We start from the raw sequence: 23,853 nt of genomic DNA, 5'->3' as shown, positions 1-23,853 counted from the left end.
GTGTTATTAGGAATATATAAAACTGAATAATTTCTTAAAAAGAACAAAAAATAAGACTTATTTTTTGCTAAAAATAAGAGCTGGAACTGAGGCATTATCGACCCTAATTAACTTAAAAAAATTTTTGGGCAATAATCACTATTTCTTTGATACAAACTTTGGAAGACATTAAGCCGTGATCAGAGCTGGGTTCCTGTGAGAAACAGACTGGGAAAGAGGGAGCAACGGAGGACAAGAAGCCACTCAAGAATGAACCGTCAGGGCTTCCCTGGTGGTGCAGTGGTTAAGAATCCGCCTGCCAATGCAGGAGACATGGGTTCGGGCCCTGGTCCGGGAAGATCCCACATGCTGCATGCGCCACAACTACTGAGCCTGTGCTCTAGAGCCCGCGAGACACAACTGCTAAGCCCGCATGCCACTACTACTTAAGCCCACTCTCCTAGAGCCCGTGCTCCACAGCAAGAAAAGCCACCACAATGAGAAGCCCACGCACCGCAACGAAGAGTAGCCCCCGCTCGCCGCAACTAGAGAAAGCCCGCACGCAGCAATGAAGCCCCAACGTAGCCAAAAATAAATAAATAAATTTATTTTTAAAAAAAAGAATGAATAGCCAAACTTGAAGGTTTTAGAGTGAAAACATCTTAGAAGAAAGTATGTCTTGCTTTTTCATCCTAACTTCTCAGAAGAGTAGGCTACCTACTTTGCCTCTCTTCCTCTTCACTCCCAGCTCTACTGGCCCTGATACTATCCTTGCCAAGGTCAAAACCGGCCTCCCACCGTCAGATCCCGTGGACACTACTCTGGTTTCCTCACCGAGTGGACTTTTCCACTGTGCTTGTCAGTGCTGCCCAGCCTCATGACACCATCGTCTCTTGGTTCTCCTGTCCCTCCCCTACTCTTCTGTGACAGCTTCCTCATGGGCTGCCCCCAACAAGTGTCCGTGTGCCCAGAGCTCCATCCTCAGCCCACTGCCCGTCACACTCCCCTCCTGAGCTGCGAAGCAGCACTGATTAGAGCAGGAGCCCCAGGGCAAGAGTCGACACTAATCCCTCACGTTTCACACTTAGTACCCGACTGTCTCGTGGATGTTTGGTAACTGCCTGTTCATGTGTTTTCTGAGTAGGCCGTGAGCATCTTGCAGGCAGGGACCCCTTGTAACTCACGTTTGTACAGTGAAACCCCAAGGCCTAGCATGAGACTTGGCCTGGTCACTAAGTGTTAACGGCATGAAAAAAAAAATGCATGTGAGCATGAACAAACGATGGTTCTGTTGGTTTTAAATTAGTTAAGCAGTTAAATAAATTAATTGGGTTTTTCACGGACTACGTTAAAACCTAATCATAATAATGGGAAACGGTGTCTGATGTTCCAAACAACCAACTTAAAAAGAAACTCTGGGAACATGATTGTTCAGATGAGCTCTGCCTGTATGCCTCCCTGGAAGCAGGGCACAGTCCAGATGGCCTTCTATAATTTCATGTTCCTGTTATTCTCATAAGTAATCAAAAATAACAGATACGAAATTACATCCAAGTGATATAAATATAAAACATGACATTTATAAATCATGGCTACAACTCATTGTAGATCTCAAGAGCTAAGGTAATAATAAGGATATATGTAAATCGTCAACAACTGTGATTTTCTAGGGCATCAAAAATGAGATTCCAGGGCTTCCCTGGTGGCACAGTGGTTGAGAGTCTGCCTAAAAAAAAAAAAAAAAAAAAATAGATTCCATAATTAACTTAAGGATAAAATGCTAATGGAGATTATACGTCATGTATAAATTCAAATTTTCAGATCCATGTTCAATTTTTAACATCACGTATCCATTATAAATAAAATGGGTATCCAATTCCATATACTAATATATTAAAATATTTATTGAATACCTAGTATGAGCCAGAACTATTGTAGGTATTTAGGATACAAGAGCAAATCAAACAAAAGAAATTCTTACCCTCGGAGAGTTTACATTCTAGGAGGGAGAGCAGACAACAAAGTATAATATAAAGTATGCTGATACTTTAAATGCTATGGTGAAAAGTAAAGAAGAGAAAGGGGATAGAGAGCGCCAGGGGGTGGAGGGGTGTATTTTTTAAACAGTGTGGTCAGAGAAGATTTCACTAAGAGGTAGCATCTGGGCAAAGAAAAAGAGGAGGCAATAGGGCATGAAGGTATCCAGGATACAAGTGTTCCAGGAAGAAGAAATAGCCAGTGCAAAGGCCCTGAGGCAGGAGCAAGCCTGGAAGAAGTGTTGGAAGAATAACAAGTGACCAGAGTGGCTAAAGCACAGGGAAGGAGGAAGAAAAAATACGGAGATGAAGTTAGAGAAATAAGATGACTTCAACAGTCACGGGAAGTAAACAAACTGCTGCTGTAATTTAAGCTCTCCAAAAAGGAACTCCATTTCTGTTTATACTTCTGTAAATAAAAATTACTCAAAGAGTAAATATGAATACTTACTCTGTCATATTTAGCAACTATTTCAGCTCGCTCCTGGGCAAGTTTGATTGCTACATCCTGGTTTGAATCTGTGGAGAGATCAAATTTCAATGAACTGTTATTTAAAGATTTATAAAGTTAATTAATTATAAAACTAAGATAAAACAAATGAAAATAAAACAGTAAATCAATGCTGCCTAAAATGACAAACCAGCAAAATCGAATAAGGTATCTGTAATTATAACTTTGAAATATCAACGCATCTACCATTTCAATATTACAATACCATACTCAAAGAAAGCAAATTGGTTAACACAGCATTAACTTAGGGGATATGGTAAATCTTATCCCTCAAGAGTTAATTTTGGATCTAGTTTCATAGAAATAAATATTAAAGTAGAAACTGGAACTGACAGCTCTAAGTTTTCAGATGAAATCCACTTGGGTAGATGATGAGAAGGGCATTCAAGAAGGCTTTTAAAATTTTAGGTAATTTGCTCGCAAAATAAATCAGTGCAAGATAGACTTCAGGAGTTAAAAAAAATATTCCTCTGACGTGATGAATACAATCATTTCTTCATTTAGCCTCTCAGGTCTCCCTTATCAACTGCCCCAACTACTATTATAATCTCCAGTTTTTTACCACAATACAACCACAAATAAAGTTTTCTTTCTTATTACCACCAGGTTATCTTTCAAAATCATTAAGTCTGGTAACAAGTAAAGGTCAAAACATGAAATAGTGTGGATATGATTACACACCCCAACTACCATAAATAAAAATAAAAGATCAATGACAGACTGTATAAAAGGCACCTCTGGTCAAAAAGAAAGACAAGCATTCCAGTGGAAACTGGGCAAAGGTCATATGCAAGAAATTCACAGGAGTAACAACAGCAGTGACAACTCTGTGTTCCGCACAGAGTGCCCGGCAGATAATAAGATACTGCCAGCATCCGATACTGCGGGAAAGCACTTTACATGCCTTATCACACTTAATTCTCACAACGGCACTTCACTGTATTAATTCTATTACACAGATGGAAAAAAAATGAGGTTTAGAGATTTTAACCAACTTGTCTAAGGTCACAAAGCTAGTAAACAGCAAAGATAGATTCAAATCCAGACAGTATTGACTCCACAGTCCATAATTTTAACCACTACTTTATTAAAAAGATCACTAAAGACACGAAAAAGGATGTCCAGTTAAAGATGGCAGATGGAACACACACTTTTATATCCATTCCTCCTAAAACCCCACTAAAACGACAATATAGGGATTCTTTAAATCCTTGCCCTCAGTGGCCCAGCAAATGGAGGTTCCAGAGAAGAGGTGACGGTGGGGTTAAAAACAGGGAGTTGATTAAAGAAGTCAAGTCCCGAGAGTTGAAGGGATGCGTGTGTGTATGTAAGAGGTTGAGTGAGTGCAGGGAAGAAAACCAAATCCTCACCCTCCAAAGCAGGAAACCATGAGATAATGACTAAATCTGCAGAACAGGAAGCGGCAATATAGGCATGGTATCTAGCGCTTTGCAAGTAAACGGATAATGAACCAGCTGGGAGTGGAGAGTGATTACTTCTTTGGGGTGGGCAGCCTGGAGGGAGGGGTGTGGAAGTCAGCTTATTTTTCAAAATAAGTTTTACAGGCTGCTGAATCTTTACACCAAGTACAGCTCTGATAAAAATAAAAGCTAATTTTAAAAGCCAAGACATGGGGGAAAAAAACTCAAGTCATCAGAAACTAAGGAAATACAAATTTTAAAATACCACTTTGGAGGGGGATGGACCTAGAGTCTGTCATACAGAGTGAAGTAAGTCAGAAAGAGAAAAACAAATACCATACGCTAACTATGGAATCTAAAAAAAAAAAAGTTTCTCATGAACCTAGAGGCAGGACAGGAATAAAGACGCAGACGTAGAGAATGGACTTGAGGACATGGGGAGGAGGAAGGGTAAGCTGGGACGAAGTGAGAGAGTGGCATGGACATAGATACACTACCAAATGTAAAACAGATAGCTAGTGGGAAGCAGCTGCATAGCACAGGGAGATCAGCTAGGTGCTCTGTGATCACCTAGACAGGTGGGATAGGGAGGGTGGGAGGGAGACGCAAGAGGGAGGGGATATGGGGATATATGTATGCATATAGCTGATTCACTTTGTTATACAGCAGAAACTAACAGAACATTGTAAAGCAATTATACTCCAATAAAGATGTAAAAAATAAATAAAATAAAATAAAATAAAGGGACTTCCCTGGTGGCACAGTGGTTAAGAATCCACCTGCCAGTGCAGGGGACATGGGTTTGATCCCTGGTCCAGGAAGATCCCACATGCTGTGGAGCAACTAAGCCCATGCACCACAACTACTGAGCCCGTGTGGCACAACTAATAAAGCCCGTGTACCTAAAGCCCGTGCACCTAAAGCCCGTGCTCCACAACAAGAGTAGCCACCACAACGAAGAGTAGCCCCCTCGCCGCAACTAGAAAAAGCCCGCACGCAGCGACGAAGACCCAACACAGCTAAAAATAAAAATAAATAAATAAATAAAATACCACTTTGCACCTATCTCACACTGACCAAGAAATGCATTGATATTACTCAATCTTGATATAGTGTGGGGAAATCTGCCATTACTTATGCTGTGGGTAGACTTACAAATGTATAAAATCTTTCTGGAAAGCAACTTGATAATATGTATCAAAAATCTTAAAAACAGGGCCTTCCCTGGTTGGCACAGTGGTTAAGTCTCTGCACTCCCAATGTAGGGGGCCCAGGTTCAATCTCTGGTCAGGGAACTAGATCCCACATGCATGCTGCAACTAGGAGTTTGCACGCCACAACTAAGGAGGCTGCCTGCCGCAACTAAGGAGCCAGCGAGCTGCGACTAAAGAGCCCACGAGCTGCAACTAAGGAGCCTGCCTGCCGCAACTTAAGACCCGGCACAACCAAATAAATAAATAAATATGAAAAAGAAAAAAACCTTAATAGGAAGAGACTATAGTCCAATAAATACCCACATAATAGCAAAGTGCTGTCCATATGTTAAATAGTATTAAGGACAAAAGACAAGAAAAGTTTTCTAAAGTAAAGAAAAAAATAAAAGTTTTTAAAAATCTTAAAAACAGGTATCTCCTTTACCCAATAATTCCACCTCTAGGAATTTATGATAATGAGATAATCAAACAAGCACAAGGTTGTTTATAATAGTAAAAATAGCAGAATGGAATTTGTGAATTTCTTAAAGCTCATTTGGGAAAAAAATGTTTATGCCACTGCTTTTCTCAGACTACGAAGTGTCAATATACTATCCTTTGAGGGAAATGTGAATAAATAACAAATGGTTCAATAAAATAACAAAAATACAGGTTAGTTGTTCAGATTTTCACAGTTAACTTATACAATCAGAAGTCTGGGATACTCAACTCAATTATACACATATTTATTATCCTATTTTAGACGTACGAACCTTCATCAATTCCTTTTTCCCTCTCCTGTTACCCAGCTTTAACACATTACACTTCTACAAAAGGGTAGGGAAAGCAAATTAACAGAAATTAAACTCAAACTAGGAAACTTGGCTCCTTAGTAAATTCTATTCCATTACCAGAACAGCTAAGCATGAATTTCTATGGTGATTAGGCCAAATCCAATAAATGAGTGCTTTCTTTGAAGTATTTTATACTAGTCCTTTATTCCTGCTACTAGTCCTAGGAGTCTCAACTATATTTCCAACTTAACAATGAGAAGTTTAAAAGTGTAAAGGCAAGAACTGGAAAAAGTATAGAGTTCGGAAGTGAAGATGCAAAGTATCCCAAGAAAACATCATTGTGGCAAACTGTAAGCTACAACGCTTTACATGGGTCGTCTCCAATCTAGAGATTTCCAGAAAGGAGACCTAGCCAAGTAATACGGGTTGTACTGGAATTGGATGAAACTGTACCTAATTTTATGGGAATAAAATGATTAACATGATTAGAATAGTTGACTCCAAATCAAGTCAGTACTAATCTTTAAATTCCTTTAGAAAGTTCTTATCCTTGTATTTCCTGATGCGGAGAAAATTTTGTAATGTTAATGAATGTAAAAGAGAACAGAGTTAAAGTCAAACTAATTTTATAAAATATAGCCAAACCTGCTTCTTTGAAGAGACTAAATAGAAATGCCAATCTTTCCCAACACCAAGTTTAGAGACATTATTTAATAATCTGCATTGTGAAGCAAGCATCTTTCCAGTAAGAAGTAGTGTCCTTATGCAGAATTCACTATAGTTAAATTATATTTCATACTGTCTGATCTACAGTTGAGAAGTTTATTAAGAATTATAGTAGAATACTCCCTTTGGTTTTGTTCTGATTGCTTATTTAGAAATTCCACTGCAGAACAAAGAGTTTGCCCTATAAACACTGACCACAGAAGGTATCGGCAGCTGTCTGTGTCTATGCAAGTGTGCACTGACTTCCAGGCTGTGTTCCTGGGCACTTGTCATTATCAAACACAGTATTCAAATATCACAGTATTCAAGCCAAATTAAATCAAATTATCTTAACTGACTTTACATCTAATGTAACAATGTTTCAAAGTACAAGAGGCACATTTTAAGCAGTAAGGATAGAAAGGCATTTGGATTAAATACTCAAGTATACAGAAAACATCTCTGGGCACAAACGAACGGAAGAAAACGACAACTAGAGCATTTTAAGAAGACCTCTAATTCCATTTAAACATAAAAACTTTAAAGAATCAAGCATCCACCTGGATTGTAACTTAGTATCACTAAGTTAGCCCCAAATTGTAATGAACAATTCATTCAAAGTTACTAAATTTTAAATTCAATGAAACAAAATTGACAGACCATTTTTCCTAGTATACATTTTAACAGATGAATGTAAATAAATATATATTTCAATTTAAAAAGTACTTTACCCTTTGTTAGATAACCAGTCTGGCTTTGGGAATTAACAACAGCTTCAGTCCTCATAGAGTAAACTTATCTCTTCCAAGATTCCATTACTGCTTTATAGTTTGCAAGCACACCAAGAGTGTTAGGTGGTCCCTCACACATTCTGCAACAAACTGAAACAGAAAAGCGGAAGGCAGCTCTACTTTAAACTATTTGTGAAACAGGCACAAGAAAGAAAAGGTCTGAGATATATTCTAAGGGGGAAAAAAAGACCTTGCTGTGGTTACACGCACTACAGATATTCAAACAAAGATGATGTTTGTTGAGGGTAAAAACATGCCTTTCAGGCTAGATCCCAAGTATGAACCATACCAGCCTACACCCAGCATTCCATCTAGTAACAAACAGGGGCTTTGAATATGCCTTAATCTTGCACTTCAAAATTAGCCACATTCTTATTACTTTTAATAAAACTTGTCTTGGAGCAATAAAGAAAAGTTGTATTTAAAACATTAAACTAAAGCTAAGTAGGAATACTCTTCTCGAGTACATTTTATAACTTAATTTTAATGATACTTTTTAATGTGAAAGCTTCAGCCCCTGTTTCAGACACTAAGCAAATGCATACTAAATTCTGGAGGGTTTTGGAAATATTTAACACACCACACATATACAAGTGAAATAAATGTTTCATGAAACAAAACGCATAGCTTACTTGCAGGGTGGCACTGTGAAATGTCCTATTTATTCTTTCCTTCTTCCCTTCACTGTTTTTTTTTTTTTTTTTTAAAGGGTTGGGACCTACAATATGGAAAGTACTTTGCAAAAGTGACAGCCACCTTAGAGGCATGATTATGAACATTAATTACACTTAACTGGACACTAGTGAATTACGTTTACACTCAGCTTAAGCCAGGTGTAACATTCAATACAGTTAAAGATGTCAGAAGCTTAGAGAGAGGGAAAAAGTTCAAATCATAAACAAGGAATAAGAATCAGACTGGCATCAAATTTCTTATCAACTAGAAGGTAATGAAGCACTTATTTTCAAAGTTCTGAGAAAAAAAAAAAATGATCATGAGCTTGGAATTCTATACCAAGCTAAACAACTGATTCGGTATGAGGAAAAAGTAAAAACGTTTACAGATATTACAAGGTGGGGTGAGCTGAAGAATGACTCCCCAAAATATGTCCACATCCTAATCTCTGGAACTTGTGGATGTACCTAATATGGCAAAAGGAATTTGCGGATGTAATTAAGTAAGGATCTTGAGGTGGGAAGGTGACCCTGGATCGTGAAGGTGGGCACAACGCAATCACAGGAATCTTATGAAAGGCAGCCAAGAAGGTCAGAGGAGGAAGTAGGTGTGAGGATGAAGGCAAGAGGCTGGAGTGATGTGAGGAAAGAAGGGGCCATGAGCCAAGGAAAGGAGGTGGCCTCCAGAAGCTCAGAAAGGCAAGGATGCCCATTCTCCCCTAGTGGCTCCAGAAGGAATCAGCACTGCTGACTTCAGCCCAGTGGAACTGATTTCAGACTTCTGGCCTCCAGCACAGTAAGAGAATCAATCTTGTTGTTTTAAGCCACCAAGTCTGTCATAGTTCGTTACAGCAGCAAGAGGAAACTAATACAATGATTCAGAGTTTACTGCCTAAACAATGTTTCTTTGACAAAGACTCTCTCCTTGTCCAAACTTTTAACCATCTTCTTTACTAGGCCTTGAGTCCTGTTTTAGCCTGCCTAGCCCAGCTGTAGCAAAAATCCTGCTAAGTCAGTTCAGTGAGAGTCCCCCAACCCTTGACATCTCTTTGCTCTTGATATCTGGTCAGATTCCTCATCCCCCACCCTTGATATCTGGTAACACTGGCCTGCCTCTACCAAAAATCCTGTTAAGTTGGTTTAGCAAGAATTCCATCCTTGAAGTCTCCTCTGAGTAATTTTCTATCCACCAAGGCCCTCGCTTGACTGACTGACTATAAATCTCTTATTTATAGGGATTTCTTTACTGTTTTAATAAGTGTCAGAATAATTTTTAACAGAATCAAAAAAAGGGGTAGACACAGGATCCATGCAATCTCAGGAAGCTAACTGTGTAGTTGCCTAGAGAGTGACCACCCTGCATTAGAATAGGGAATACAAGGTGTCTTCAAGAAGAAAGTGGATTCTAGGCAACATGTAGATCACAGATATTATTAGCGATACAGTGAAAGCTTACATATGAAAGACACCAAAAAGAGGATAAGAAGACTATTAGAAAATTCAGAACAAACAAAGCAGAGAGTGATAAAAGTCATGGTCAAATATGAAGCAATGTACTAAGGGGCATGGCTATGAATTTGATACATGTGGGAAAAGTGAATTCATCTGACCTTGACACTTTCAACATAAGGATTATATTTCCTTCCTACATACTTCATCATAATGTTTGAGATTGAAGTAAATTATATTGACTACTGACACTGTGATTATATAAGGATTTTATTGGCTTTTAATGTTCATAATCAACTATATACAAAGCGTCTAAAATTGAACTCTGATCTGCACACTTCCACACACCCCACTCCAAACCTAAGTCCCCCCTTCCTAGAAGCAGCCACCGTTATCTCCCAAAACTATTCTCCACACTATACAAGAATCTGCATGTATGTATGCACATACACATATATTTAAATGTCCCTTTTCTATTTAAAAACTAGAACCATTCTATAAATAATTCTAGATCTTACTCTTTTTTGCTTAACAGTACATCTTCGAGCTTATGCATATCAACACCAATAAAGGCTTAGCAACCAGTTCCTGCAAGGAAGAAGTTTAGGCTGTGAGCCCTGGTTTGTGGCACCTGCCAATTTCTATGCTGCGAATATTCCTACTGTGGCAGCCACTTACCAAGGTACCAGTGTGATGTCACCAGACGCATAGTTCAGGCTGGGTCCAATATATCAGTGGATCTACCTCAACCTTTTTTACAGCTGTAAAATTTCCCAATGCACGAACATAATTTATTCAACTAGTCCTCTCTTAGGAATTCGAACTAGGATAAACTAGAGAGTCAATTTGTAATGAGAGTTAAAGGTGAAACATTATGAGGTAAAGAGCTTAACAGGTTACTGTAACCAAAGGCAAGCGGAAAAAAAAGAGGAAGCAGAAACTACCAGTAAGCTGAGAAAAAGATGCTTCAGAGAGGAAAACGGTACCCAATACGCAGAGCAAAGCAGAGTCACCATCAGAGAGACCTTTTAGCCTAAAAAAAAAAAAAAAGAGAGTCTAGCCCGCCTCTGAGCTGCTGCTGCAGTTGCTGGCTCTCCTCTCCTGCTCAATGCATGTACACAAAGCAAATGCCTTCTTTCTCCTGAAATGATCTGAGTGAATTACCCATGTCTATAATCTGAGTTCTTTAATTCCATCTCAGCTTTCAACCAAGAGGCCCTAAGTAACGATGGTGCCTAAACAATGTTTCAGTTATTTGTGATCGCTTTCGTAGAATACTATGGACTAAGATACACCAATTATAAAGATTCTTCTAATGATAAAATCTTAAAAGGCACCATTGCTAAAAACGTCAGCATTTATTTTGCCATGCTCTAGATCCAAGGCTGAAGGGAATGCTCAGAGGAGAAATGAGCCGAGTTAAACAGATCAACATCAAAACACAACTAAAAACAAAATAAAGGAAGGCACACCAGTCACAAGAGAACCTGAAATACCACTTATTTTAACTAGTTATTCTGTGAGAGATAAAATTCAATACGGACACTTAAAAGTGACGTATACCTACTCTCCCCGCAACAAAGTTTATTACTGGGTAGCATCCCGGGAGAGCTTCACATCCTTAGCCAAAAGCTCCACCTGGTGGTCCTGTGAGCACTGATCCCAAATCTCCGGTCCCTTTTACCCTAATCCATGCTCCTGCGCCCTCCAGCACAGTCCCACCTCCACCTCTCACAGCTCAGTTAACTCCACCTTAAACAAGTGTCGTATCGAAAATGTACAACCTCAAAAACCCATTTCTCTCCTTCTTCCTTCCCCCACTAGAGTAGTAATCTCAGAAAAATCATTTGGCTTCCTCCCCTCTTTCCATGTTAACTTGGAAACAACATAACAACAAGATTCTGATCACAGCTGCGATTATAAAAATAGTGTAACTAATCATGATCAAGGAAGGGACAGCCAAAGGCTGAAAGTTAAATACAGGAAAGAACCAATGCCATAAACCCAAAAGTCCTCAGAAATGCCCCACTTTCCACTTCGAAAGAGCCACACAAGCTTCCACATACATCTTCATACTCCTCTGGTAATAAGCACTGTCTGATACAACAAAAGTGTTCAAACAATAAGCCTAAGTGCTCTTCAATTTTAGCTCTTAACTGTCAGTGTAAATATGATTTATACCTTTCCATTCAAAATATTTCTATTATCTCATTAGTAGCATGATATCAGCATTTTCTATTATATCATGTTTTCATTTTAAAATTTTTCATTCAGTTTGCAGAACACATTTCTTCAAACAAATTCTTATATAGAAGCCCAACTTTCAAGCAAGGAGAGTGATGGGGTTGACGAGAGATAAAGCAAAGTCCTCGTGTTAGCACGTTTGTCATCTACTGCTCAAATGAGTTCTCTTCCAACAGTTTCCCAACTGCCATCGCCACCTCCCTTTCATAGAGTCCTCTCAATTCTCTAGGCCCTTCTCTTGCTTCTACAAATAAAAAGATTAACATTTTATAATTGGTAGGTTGTCTGTACGTTGTTTTGTTTGTAGGCATATATATTTTAAGACCTGTAAGAATAGGACACATCTCCAATATTTTAAACATGGAGCACCCAGCATCAGGTAGATATTTAATATTTCTAAAACTAATAAAATATTTTAAATCATAATTTTAACAACAATTCCAGGGAAGGCTTCTATTACTTGCTTCCTGAATTCTAGAAAGATGAGAAACAAAATAAATTTAAAGTCCTACAATTACTGACAAGGACTCATTATAACAGGATAATTTTTTCCCCTAAAATTTAATCATGACTACAGACCTACTAGAGGATCCACCTTACCAATGCCCATTGCCATAAAGGTAGAATTGGTTACTGGTAGAACTGGCCTTTAGATCTACTGTATTTACCATCTGTTACCCACAACAATTTACTGAATATACTTACTTCCATGTCACTTCTATTAAACTGTAATCTCCACGAACAAAAGACAGTATCTCATTCATCTTGGTATCTCTCATATCCATCACAGTGCCCGGCACACAGTAGTTGCTCACTAAGTATTTCTTTTGAAAAATTACTCAAAATTAGTTACTAATGTGAATTATTCAACCAGGTAAACACAATATATCAACTTATTTTAAAAATTAGATTTATAAGCTATTTTCCAGATACAGCTTTACTGCAAAAGAAAAAAGAAAATATATGCTTCTGCTAAAGATTCTTACCTTTCTTATACATTTTATTCTGTTTTTTTTTTTTAAGTCTATTTCAAGGTAGCATTTGAAATATTATTAGGACTCAGACATGAGAAGTCACAATCTATTTCTGATGAGCACTTCTGATTATTTGCAAGACCTTCATATCCATTAAGGAATGAATGAATACATGCATCAATAAGTGTATGTATGTACTATGTGGCTACTGGAAGATGAAAGAAACCAGAGATTTGTTTGTTACGTCTGTGTTCCAACCTCACACTTCCTCTTTTTCCAGCTCCCCAACCTACTCACAGACCATCACTGTCTCACTTCCTTTACTGGAAGCTCCAGCTCACTCAGCTCCGTGTGCCCCCATCATGCTTCAAGCTCAAGTGAAGGGCCTTCAGCTAGAGAAACACTCCCAACTCCCTCCCACTCTTCCTTCACTCCTCTCTCGGGAGCAGAGGAGATGGGGATGGGCTTGGCCGAGCTCCTCGCTTTCTCACCCAGCCACCCCATCAGAAGGGCACATCCCTTCTGATACCCTCTCTATGCAGGAAAGCACCTGCCCTGATGGGAGGCCTGGGGTTGCTTGGCTGTGCTAGTCACCCGGTGGGTAAATCTAAGTCAAGAGAGGCTAATAAGCCCTTTCCACTTCAGAGCTAACGTGCCCTCCAATCAGCCAAAAGATTTTGCTCTCCATCTGTCAATGTCTCCTGTGTTACTTCTCAAAAAGAAAGAGCATTACTACTGGTTCCCTAGAACTCCCAAAATCAGACGAGTAACTCCAACGTTTCTGTGTAAGATGATTCACAGAGAAAAAGGATAGGAAGTGATGTAACAATGGTTAAATACCATTACTACTGATGAGAAACATAATTATTACTTGTTGAATGTGAGTTTGATTTCCACATTTGGCAGCAGGCTTGAATGACAAAATTGCCAACAACAGATACCTAGAACCAAGACAAGCGTATGAGTCATTTTACTCACTTCAACCTGCCTACAATTGCTGGCAGACTCAAGACTACACCTTAGCAGTTTTTCTAGCAGCATGAGAGCATGATTGTAGTAACAGATGACACAAGACTGGTGTGTAACAACTCCTTGCTTGTGGATACTTTATAACCTGCTTAGTGCAGGTTTAATGCGTACCAGACATTTACCATGCATTTACTATGCATAAACTCACATAATCCTCACAGCAACCTACTCTGTCAGTTTTATGACCCTCCCTAGTTTACACACAGGGAACGTGATGTTCGAAGAGGCGAAGTGATTCAGGTCCTACAGGAAGTAAGTGGCAGAGCAGAGTCTGGCTGTCTGACTTCAAAGCCCTGTTTCTAACCGCCACACTATTTGTTAAAGTACAAGTGAGTGATCTTTTTCTATTTCTTCTCACTTCTGCTAGTGCTTACATTTCTTTTCTTAGAAACAAATCTATTTGTGATTCCTATGAATTTTGACAGTTGTTTTCTGGGTTCCAGTAGCCTTCCAATCTTATCACACTAAATTGTCAATTATTTGTGCAAAATGGAGACCAATGGTGTTGTGTAGAATCCAAGAACCATTTATATAAAATATTCTTTGTGATCATAACCTCCTCTATTACATTTTAAGTGGTGTATCAATACTTTAGGATAGTAACAGGAAATGACCAAGAAACAGGCAAAAAAAATTGACAGGATAATCACGAAATTACTGAAGTTAACTTTACTAAAATACTTTATGCTTTTATTAGATACTAAATCAAATGTCTTCACGATTAATTTCTATGATTACAGAAAGAATTCTGTTGAATCCACTTCATTTCCTTAACTTTCACAACTCTTTCAGCTCATTCGGAATTGTAAGCATGTATAGTTTTATTAATTACAAAAACCTTTGTGTTGAATTCAGCCCAATGGGTATTAATAACAAATGATGCAATTACAGCAAATTCTTGTAGACCAGATATAAGACAAAGAGAATTCACAGACTGCTCACCCTAATAGCAAATAACTAATTCCACAGATAGCTTGGCAAGCCTTATTGTAAACCCAAAGGTAACTTTTCTACTCTTTAAATCAAAAATGCAAATATGCAAAAACCAAATTGTGCCCAAAATGAGACATGAAAACAAGAACTAAGTATTACCTACAACAACTGAGTAGTAAACAGGAAGAAATGCATTAATACATAAACAAAAGTATAAGCTATGCAAGTATTTGGTCCCCAAATGGCCCTTAGGTTCAAATTGGAACATAAGGCCATCAAAAGCCAGCAATGTGGGATACAATAAATGTAAGTGTTCATATCACACTGAAGCTGTCATTCATACAATCATTAAAAAGAGAGACAGGGCTTCCCTGGTGGCGCAGTGGTTAAGAATCCACCTGCCAACACAGGGGACACGGGTTCGAGCCTTGATCCAGGAAGATCCCACATGCCTCGGAGCAACTAAGCCCGTGTGCCACAACTATTGAGCCTGTGCTCTACAGCCCGCGAGCCACAGCTACTGAAGCCCGCATACCACAACTACTGAAGCCCACACGCCTAGAGCCTGTGTTCCACAAGAGAAGCCACCGCAATGAGAAGCCCTCGCACTGCAACAAAGAGCAGCCCCTGCTCGCCGCAACCAGAGAAAGCCGCACACAGCAACGAAGACCCAACACAGCCAATAAATAAATAAATCTATTTTTTTTAAAAAAAGAGACAGAGCTCTAAACTCTGACACAACACCACTTAACTCTCACAACATACAACACACCTCACCTAACAAATCCTAACAACATGATCTATACATACTACACAACAAACATCAAAACTGCTATACATACAGGGGTAGTCATTGATCAGGAGTCTAGATGCATTAAGTACCAACAAAGAGCCAGGCTCATAAGTAATAGCTAGCACTTATTCTGCACAATCTAAAAGTCTTATGTGTATTATTTCATTTAATGTCTTCACATCTAAACTACGAGGTAGGTATCATTATCATTCATTTAAGAGACAAGAAAATTGTTAGGTTAATGAACTTGCAAGGATCACACAGCTTTGAAGTTGGAGAATTGGCGTTCAGACCAAGACAATAAGGCTTCAGAGCGCTCTTAATCACTCCACATGGTCTTTGAATAAATAAAATAGCATGCAAATGAACAAAGGTTTATCAAGAGGATCTGTCAACAGGAATCATCAAAATAGCATTAAACAAGGGCAAGAGGCCAAGGAAATACCCTCCAGTCAATAGGAAGCCAATGTGTTTCTGAAGAGAAAAGAGGCCAGAAAAGCTGTGGAGAAAATGAAGATCACTCAGGAAGGAAGAACAGTTTATCCTGCCTGTTAACAATGAACACTTGTTTGCTGAGCTTTTAATACCTATTAGGCACTGTGCTAGGTGTACGGAAAACCTCATTTAATATTCAAACAACCCTATTATCATTTACATTTTGCAGATGACAAAAATGAAACGTAGAGGTCAAGCAACTTGTCCAAGGCTAAATTATCATCAGAGCTCAACTCAAACCCACATCTGAAAGGCTCCAAAGTCTGTGTCCACCTGCCCATTATGCGAGAGAGAGAGAGAGAGAGAGAGAGAGAGAGAGAGAGAGAGAGAGAAAATGTGTGTGTGTGCGGTGTGTCTAAACTAATAAGGTCTATACTATGAGAGAGAGAGAGAGAGAGAAAGAGAAAGAGAGAGAGAGAGAGAGAGAATGTGTGTGTGTGTGTGTGGTGTGTCTAAACTAATAAGGTCTATACTACCTAGAAACTGGTGCACAGTCACCAGGAAGTGGGTTAGTTGACTCCAGTGTGCTCGAAACTACTGTTCTTGTGTTTCCACAGTGAATATATCCTACTCCAATAAAAAGAAAAGTCTTCCTAGATCTGAAAATGATTACTTTCCAAAGTTACTTATTCCTGTACACTTTCAGATACCCAAGCTTCCAAGGTTTCACTCCACTGATTCCATAAAGCTGTCAGAGTCTAAAGGATATAAAATGCATTTTCACAGTATCTGATTATTATAAACAAGGAAGCAGATTTTTCTAAAGTTTAAATTGAGGCAGCTAACTATTGTTTTCATATACAACTAGATACAATTATACAATTAAGCTTTTTTTTTTTTTTTTTAAATTAATGCTTTACTAGTTACCAACTGCCAGACCCTGGGCAGGAAACAAGAAGGCAGGGGCTCCGCACCAGTCGCATCTTACATGGTTTTTCATTCATACCGTCTATTCACTATAATCCAGTCCTACACTTTTCTTCTTTTTTACAAACCCTTTCAACCACGTCTTTATTTTCTTCTATATACAATACATGATGTTCTTCAGAGTAAAGATTCATTAGCTCTAAAGTATACCAAACTTTAAAAAAATAATATTCCCAACACATCTCCTACTGGCAATTGGTAGTATATAAACATTGTACAAAGATTTCAGTATTTCCCTGACAAAGACACCTTAATAAAACAAAATAGACATTGTTCACCAAAGTCAAAGGAATGGGCAGTGAAGTTCTCGCATCATTGTTTCAATGGTGGCACAGATGCTTCACAAAACATCCACTTACTAAAAGCATTCTATCAATCCAATCTGAATATCATCTTGGAACATAAATGTGCATAATTTAAAGAAAGATCAAACACCTTCACAAATTCTTAACTCTTGACTTATACAAATACCAAAATATAAGTAAAAGCATTTTCAAGCTGAGTTAGAGAAAAATCAGCACAGCAGTACACTAATATTACCCTATCTTCAATAAATAACCATCTAGGACCAAGAAACAAATCTTCTTCATTTTTGGCATTTTGTTGGTTACCAGCAGAGTAGGTAATAAAGTTTCCTTAGCTTTACCCTTGGACAAAATTTGAAAAATTGGGAAAGTAGGCACAGTGTATGTAGCCATGTATTTATTCAGCAGCGTTGATGGAGGGCCAGCCAGGTGCCCAGGACCATGGCACAGAGTGAGCAGGTCGGGGAGCCTGGCAAGCAGCGGGGGACTCATGCCACATGGCGACAAAGACTGCAGGAGAAGGACACGCCATGTGTTGTGAGAGCAAAACAGAGAGAGCAATCGAGGCTGGCTGAGTGAGTCGGGGAAGGCCTGAAAGAGGAGGGGATCATTCCTGTGACAGCTCAGCTGGACTGAACAATGCAAAATATTTCCCTGGTCTTGAAACTCTGCCTACATTGTACACCTTGCCCTCCGTTCTTCTCCTTCCTCCCTTGCTACTTTTTCTCAATATTTTGTGTTAATTCCTTCCCTTCTGTCTACCTTTCGAAGACAAGGCTCCCCAGGATTTGCTGTCTAGGATTTGCCCCAGCTCATCCTTGGCATTCGTCAGTTTTTAACATTTCAGTTTCAATACTGGAGCAAGTTATCCTAAAAGCCACGGCGTATAACCACCAGCAGGTCCCTGAGGTGTGAGTGTGAACCAGCCCGTGTGTGAGTGAGAGAGCTGGTCACCTGCCGCAGAGGGAGCCCCACTGCCTGGCCGGCGCCTGTCCCTATGCACTGTCACCAACACACCAAATCTAATGGGGCAGGGGGAGGGGAGGGTGAAGAAAAACTGAAAATTGAATGGCTTCAAAAAGAAAACAACCTGGCAATATTTTGGAAGTACTTCTAAACTGAGGGGCCTGCTATAGTAACACAGCATGAGCCCCTCTAGAGGTGACCCACAGAGGTCTTAACTGATGGATCTCACCAGAAGTGTACCAGCGGAAGCCTACAGTTATCCCAACACCAAGCACCAAATCATCAACAAACAAACAAACAAAAACACCATGAAGAGAAAAAAAGACTGAAATGAAATGCACCAAAATGGTAACATTTTAACCTCTGAAAGGAAGAAATATGAATAATTTTATTTTTTTCTTTGCAGTTTTGTATTTTTTGAATGATCAATAATAGGCATATACTACTTTTATTAAAAAATATGCTTTTATAAAAAATATAAAGATGTAATATTGATATATGTTAGAAAAAATTTTTTTTAATTTTACAACACATTTTAAGCTTTTTAATAAAAGAGCATGCTGACTAGAAAACAGACTTGCTCCTCAGTCTTTTTTATGAGGTTTTAGATGAAAAGCTATGAAACAATTTTTGAGGAAAGTCATCTACAGTCATCAAAATGACTCTGCTCTATCTCTATGGATACCTAAAAATTCCATTTGAAATATCTAATAATCAATCATGTAAGTGAATGAAGATGAGATTAAGAATATAAATACCAGCTTTCCCTTGGAAAAATGAGGTGGATTAAGTCTTCCAATACGTATTAATTCAAAAATTACTGAGCATAATTTATTGCCATTGCACTGTGAATACATATGGATAAAACATAATTCTTCAAAAAGATCAGAGTTTTCAGGACTTTGCTGGTGGCGCAGTGATTAAGAATCCACCTGCCAATGCAGGGGACACAGGTTCGAGCCCTGGTCGGGGAAGATCCCACATGCCACGGAGCAACTAAGCCCGTGTGCCAGAACTACTGAGCCTGCGTTCTAGAGCCCACGAGCCACAGCTACTGAGCCCATGTGCCACAACTACTGAAGCCCGTGCACCTAGAGCCTGTGCTCTGCAACAAAAGAAGCCACCGCAATGAGAAGCCCGCGCACCACAACAAAGAGTAGCCCCTGCTCACCGCAACTAGAGAAAGCCCACGCGCAGCAACGAAGACCCAACGCAGCCATAAATAAATAAATAAATAAATAAATTTATTTTAAAAAATCACAGTTTTCTGAGTCAGAAAAATAATCAACTGTAAATAATGTGATAAATGCCCCTCAACAGATATCTTTTTTAAATGCTACAGAGAAGCCAATAGGAAAAAAGCAAAGTCAGAAAAAGACTTTACCTACAAGGCAGCATCTGACCCAGGTCTTACAAGAATGGTGGAAACTCACCATTTGGACAAGTGGAGAAAGCCGTGACGTTCTAATAAAAAGCTGGAGTCCATGGTGACAGTACAGCTATTTCAATAGCACCTATGGCAACAGTCATGTTGGGCAGGAAAGACAGGTCTTTAAACTTTTATCATTTTTCCTTCCCCTTCTCTTTTCATGATATCCCACCCATCCACTGGAACAGAAGGTAATCTCTTGGTACAAAAGTTAAGTGTACACAGGAAAATAAGCAAAGGAAAAGATTTGGGGATTAAAAATTAGTTTGAGGCCATAAATAAAATGAAATAAACTTACCAACAACTCATCTTTTGATACGTTAACATATCATTATTACCGAGGTATTCATTCATTACTACCTGGGTCATTCAGAATTGAATGACTAAGAGAATGGTAATCGTAAGTCTTTTATTAATGATGTAAAATTCTGCTCAAAACACAAATTTTAAAAACAAGTCTAATCACATCCAAATATATTTTCCTTTAGTATTATGAAGTGCCTATATAATGTATTCATTAATTTCCTAATAATGAATATAACATATTTGAGAAAAACAGCAGTAGTAGCATACAGATTTCCAAAAGAAACTTGCACCATTACATTCAAGATTTAAAGACAAAAACAAAACAAGTCTTAAATGCAACTGACTGATGAGAGAAAAGGGGAAAGGGCTGCCATTAGGCTCCAGGTAACACCTTGTCTGGAGATCCTGAAAATTTACATTTAAGGTTTCTTGACAGTAACCTATAAATCCCATTCCCACTCCAACGCCTCACCCTCAATTTACCTCAAAAACTTATACACAGCTTCAATCAGGTTCTAAGTCATTATTTTACACAGCAGCCGAAGAATAAAACTCTTTTAAGAAGTCATTAAATGGGACAAAGCCTCTTCCAGAATACTGTACTTGATGAGTTATGCCAATTTCCACATACTCCAGGAGACTGACTATAAAAATACATTTTACATAAAAGACTTGCAATCCTTCTCATTGTGGAAAGTATTTCTTAGAAAGCACTATTACCTACTCATTGAGTAAACTATCTGAAATTACAGAATGCATTTAGAACAGTAAACCAAATTCCTCTTTTATGAGTAAATAAGCATGACCAACTTCACAATGCAGCAAAAAAGACTGGAAACGACATAAATGTTCATCAATTCAGCTGTTAAAAATCATGAAGCAATATTCTGTACTGATTTGATTTGGATTCATCTCCAAGATATACTAGAGGGGGGAAAAAGGCAAGGTTCAGAACAGTGTGTATAACACACTACTGGGGTCAGGGATGTACATAAATACACAAAGTTAACGGCGGTTGTCCTGGGGGAGATGAATGGAAAGGACACTTATCTCTCACTGGATAACCTTCAGTACACCTTGAATTGTTTACCATGTACATGTGCCACCTTACCAAAACATAACACATAAAAGTTTTAACAACTGTAAAGATAATCAATAGGAGAAAAATCCTTCCTCAGGAAAAGGTTGAAGATTTACTACTGCTCCAGCATAGCTGCTTCTGCACAAGCAGATGGTCCCTTATTTTAGTCTCCAGAGACCTCTCAAGTGCAAGGCCACCTCAGCTTTTCCTGATGGAATGGATTCACCTTCCAGTTGTCTTTACTGCTCTAAAGGAAGGAAAGGAAGAACAGAAATTCAAAGATAGAAACTATTGTCAGATGCAAAACTTATTCTTTCCGGTGACCAAACGAAAACCAATGAATACTTTCACCTCCAGCAGCCCATGCAGGCAGGGGGCTGTGTCAGCGCAGGAAGAGGAGATTAAGGGTCTATATTCTATTTTCTTGGTATATGGCTAGAAAACTAGGCCCTCTACCACAATAATCTGTAAAAGGATCAGCGCTTTACTGAGAACTGCAAAAATTAAACAAAGGCTAATACATTATATTTTATGCTATTTAGGGCTGGTTCACATACTTTAAAAATAAGCACAAAAAAAAAATAAAAAAAAATAAGCACAAGCCAAATGGCAAAACTGACAGGAGAATCTGCCTCAGCAACTCACACACAACTTTCCTATCAGTTTACTTACCAGAGGGGATTTTTATTGCTGACAAATCTGGGTGGTTTTGTAATGGATGTCTTACACCAGGGGGTCCCCAACCTGCGCCCCCCCAACCCCCGCCCCCGTGGACCGTCTGCGGCCAGTTAGGAACCGGGCACAGCAGGAGGTGAGCGGCCGGCAAGCAAGGGAAGCTTCACCTGCTGCCCCCGTGGCTCGCATTACTGCCTGAACCATCCCCCCTACACCCCCACCCGGCCGGGGAAAAATTCTCTTCCACAAAACATTATAAACTTGCGTTTATAATGTTTTTGAAATGGCTTTAAAGCCCTTTAGAGGGTATTTTTTTCATTTAAACTCATATCTTCCTTATGACACTGATCTTGCCAACTGCTTTTTTTGCCAACTGCAGTCCTTTTCAAGAACATAACTTTAATAAACTTGCTGACAAACAGATTACATTTATAATCTGTAGTGAATGGCAACAGATCACTGTGAAAGGCAAGTTACTTTAACTGACCATTTTTAATACAACCAATTTAATGGGTTCTTTGGTTTCCAATAAAGCCATCAATGCTTTGACAACTTCACACACTCACTACGCGCAAAGCTCTTTGCAAGTACTGAGAAACATAGAATACTGAAACACAGTATCTACCCTCAAGATGTTTACAACCCTGTAAATGAATAAAAGTATCCTTACCCTAAGAGATGTGTTCCCCAGCAAGGAAGCAAGGCAAAAGTAACAATCCTTAAAGCGCATCACACCCTCTATGGGGAACAACAGCGTTACTACACAACTTAAACTGTTTCTAACTAGACCAGAAAACTACATAGCATTTAATGAACTAACTCTAAGAGGTGATTATCTAAAGATAGAACAGAGTTTTGGTGAGATCATTCTTCTGTTTACTTCAATATTATAAATGAGAGCCGATGTGGATTTTTCTTCTAGGAGATGCCTTCAGTTTGACTTATGTTCCTCGAGAAATCTAAGCATATCTAGAAATCAGAAGCTCAAACTGCTTGGCACTAGGAAAGCCAACGGAAACCAAAGTTAATTGCCTACTTCCCTTCAAACCCTATCAAGCACCATAAATCTTGTGGGAAATGTGGTTATCTTTATTTATAATATGCTTTAGTAAAGGCCTTCCTACTGAATTATGTCTGGAATGTGTGTATATACGTAAACACCCACAAAAACCCTAGCTTTCCTAAAATCTACAGTCAATAATTTCAAAAAAGTCTTATTAAAGTGAAATCAATATTGTTTCACAAATTTGTCCATATACCACCAGTAATTTTACCCCATTTTTAAAATCCAATTCAACAGAATTCTTAATAACTTCTCTACCACTTATTATTGATGTAAACTTGGGCCACAACCTGTGTGAGCTTCAGTCTCCTTACCTGTACAAGAGATACACGGTGATAAGAACAAGCGCGTAGCTAACATTTACTAAACGTCTACAACGTGTCAGGTACTGGCTCTAAGCTAAGCATAATGTTCTAGGCGTATATTCTCAAGCAATGATCATATGTAAACTCAAACAACCCTACGGTGTAGTCACTATTATTATCACCAAATTACAGATGAGGAAAACAAAGGCATTCAGAAATTTCCAAAGGTCTCGCAGCCAGGTGCCAGGTGCCAGAGCCCAGACTATCGAGAACCCAGAAGCCATATTCTAAATTAAGATACAGCTGCCTAAAAATTGTAAAAATCTCCTGTCCAACCTGTAGAATTCTTGCAAACATCCCATTTAATCAGGCTCAAAAAAGCATTCCAGAACTTTTAAGTGCCATATAAACATAAGACACTAATTATGAATAAAGTCTTTAAGATTGATACAATTGATTGTGTAGGTACCTAAGTAAAAATCAAAATTAAAAAGAAAAGTTAAAGGGATTAAAGGGAACCTCAAAATGTATCCAGCTCAACCTCCCCCAAATGATGACCTTCCCTCCATAACATTCTTAATAAGTGGTCACTCTAAATGCAGTGACCTTCAATGCTTCCAGAGATGAACTCTCACAAGTCATCCCCTTCCATCTTAAAACATTCTAATTATTATTAGAAATGTTTTCCTTTTAGTTCTAAACAAAATTGGGCTTTTGCACATGACAACCCATAAATACAAATCACTGATATATTCACACTGCACACATGACATTT

The 23,853-nt window shown here is 38.7% G+C and overlaps 1 protein-coding gene across 3 annotated transcripts in view; it reads right to left on the bottom strand.

Annotated features, from left to right (window-relative positions):
• Nucleotides 1-23,853, bottom strand: part of USP6NL (USP6 N-terminal like) — a 188,810-nt gene that overhangs the window by 61,211 nt on the left and 103,746 nt on the right. For 2 of the 3 annotated variants that reach the window (XM_024734174.1, XM_024734175.1), the window contains exon 3: nucleotides 2,467-2,534. In XM_024734174.1, the coding sequence (XP_024589942.1) occupies nucleotides 2,467-2,534 (68 nt within the window). Of the gene's footprint in view, nucleotides 1-2,466; nucleotides 2,535-7,370; nucleotides 7,521-23,853 lie in introns of all 3 variants that reach the window. The other variant, XM_024734173.1, reaches the window with a different exon arrangement.

Source organism: Neophocaena asiaeorientalis, unplaced genomic scaffold (genome assembly GCF_003031525.2).
Source record: "Neophocaena asiaeorientalis asiaeorientalis breed wild unplaced genomic scaffold, Neophocaena_asiaeorientalis_V1.1 scaffold120, whole genome shotgun sequence".
In the NCBI taxonomy this organism is placed as follows: Eukaryota; Metazoa; Chordata; class Mammalia; order Artiodactyla; family Phocoenidae; genus Neophocaena; species Neophocaena asiaeorientalis.
This window is presented reverse-complemented; position numbering and strand designations above follow the sequence as displayed.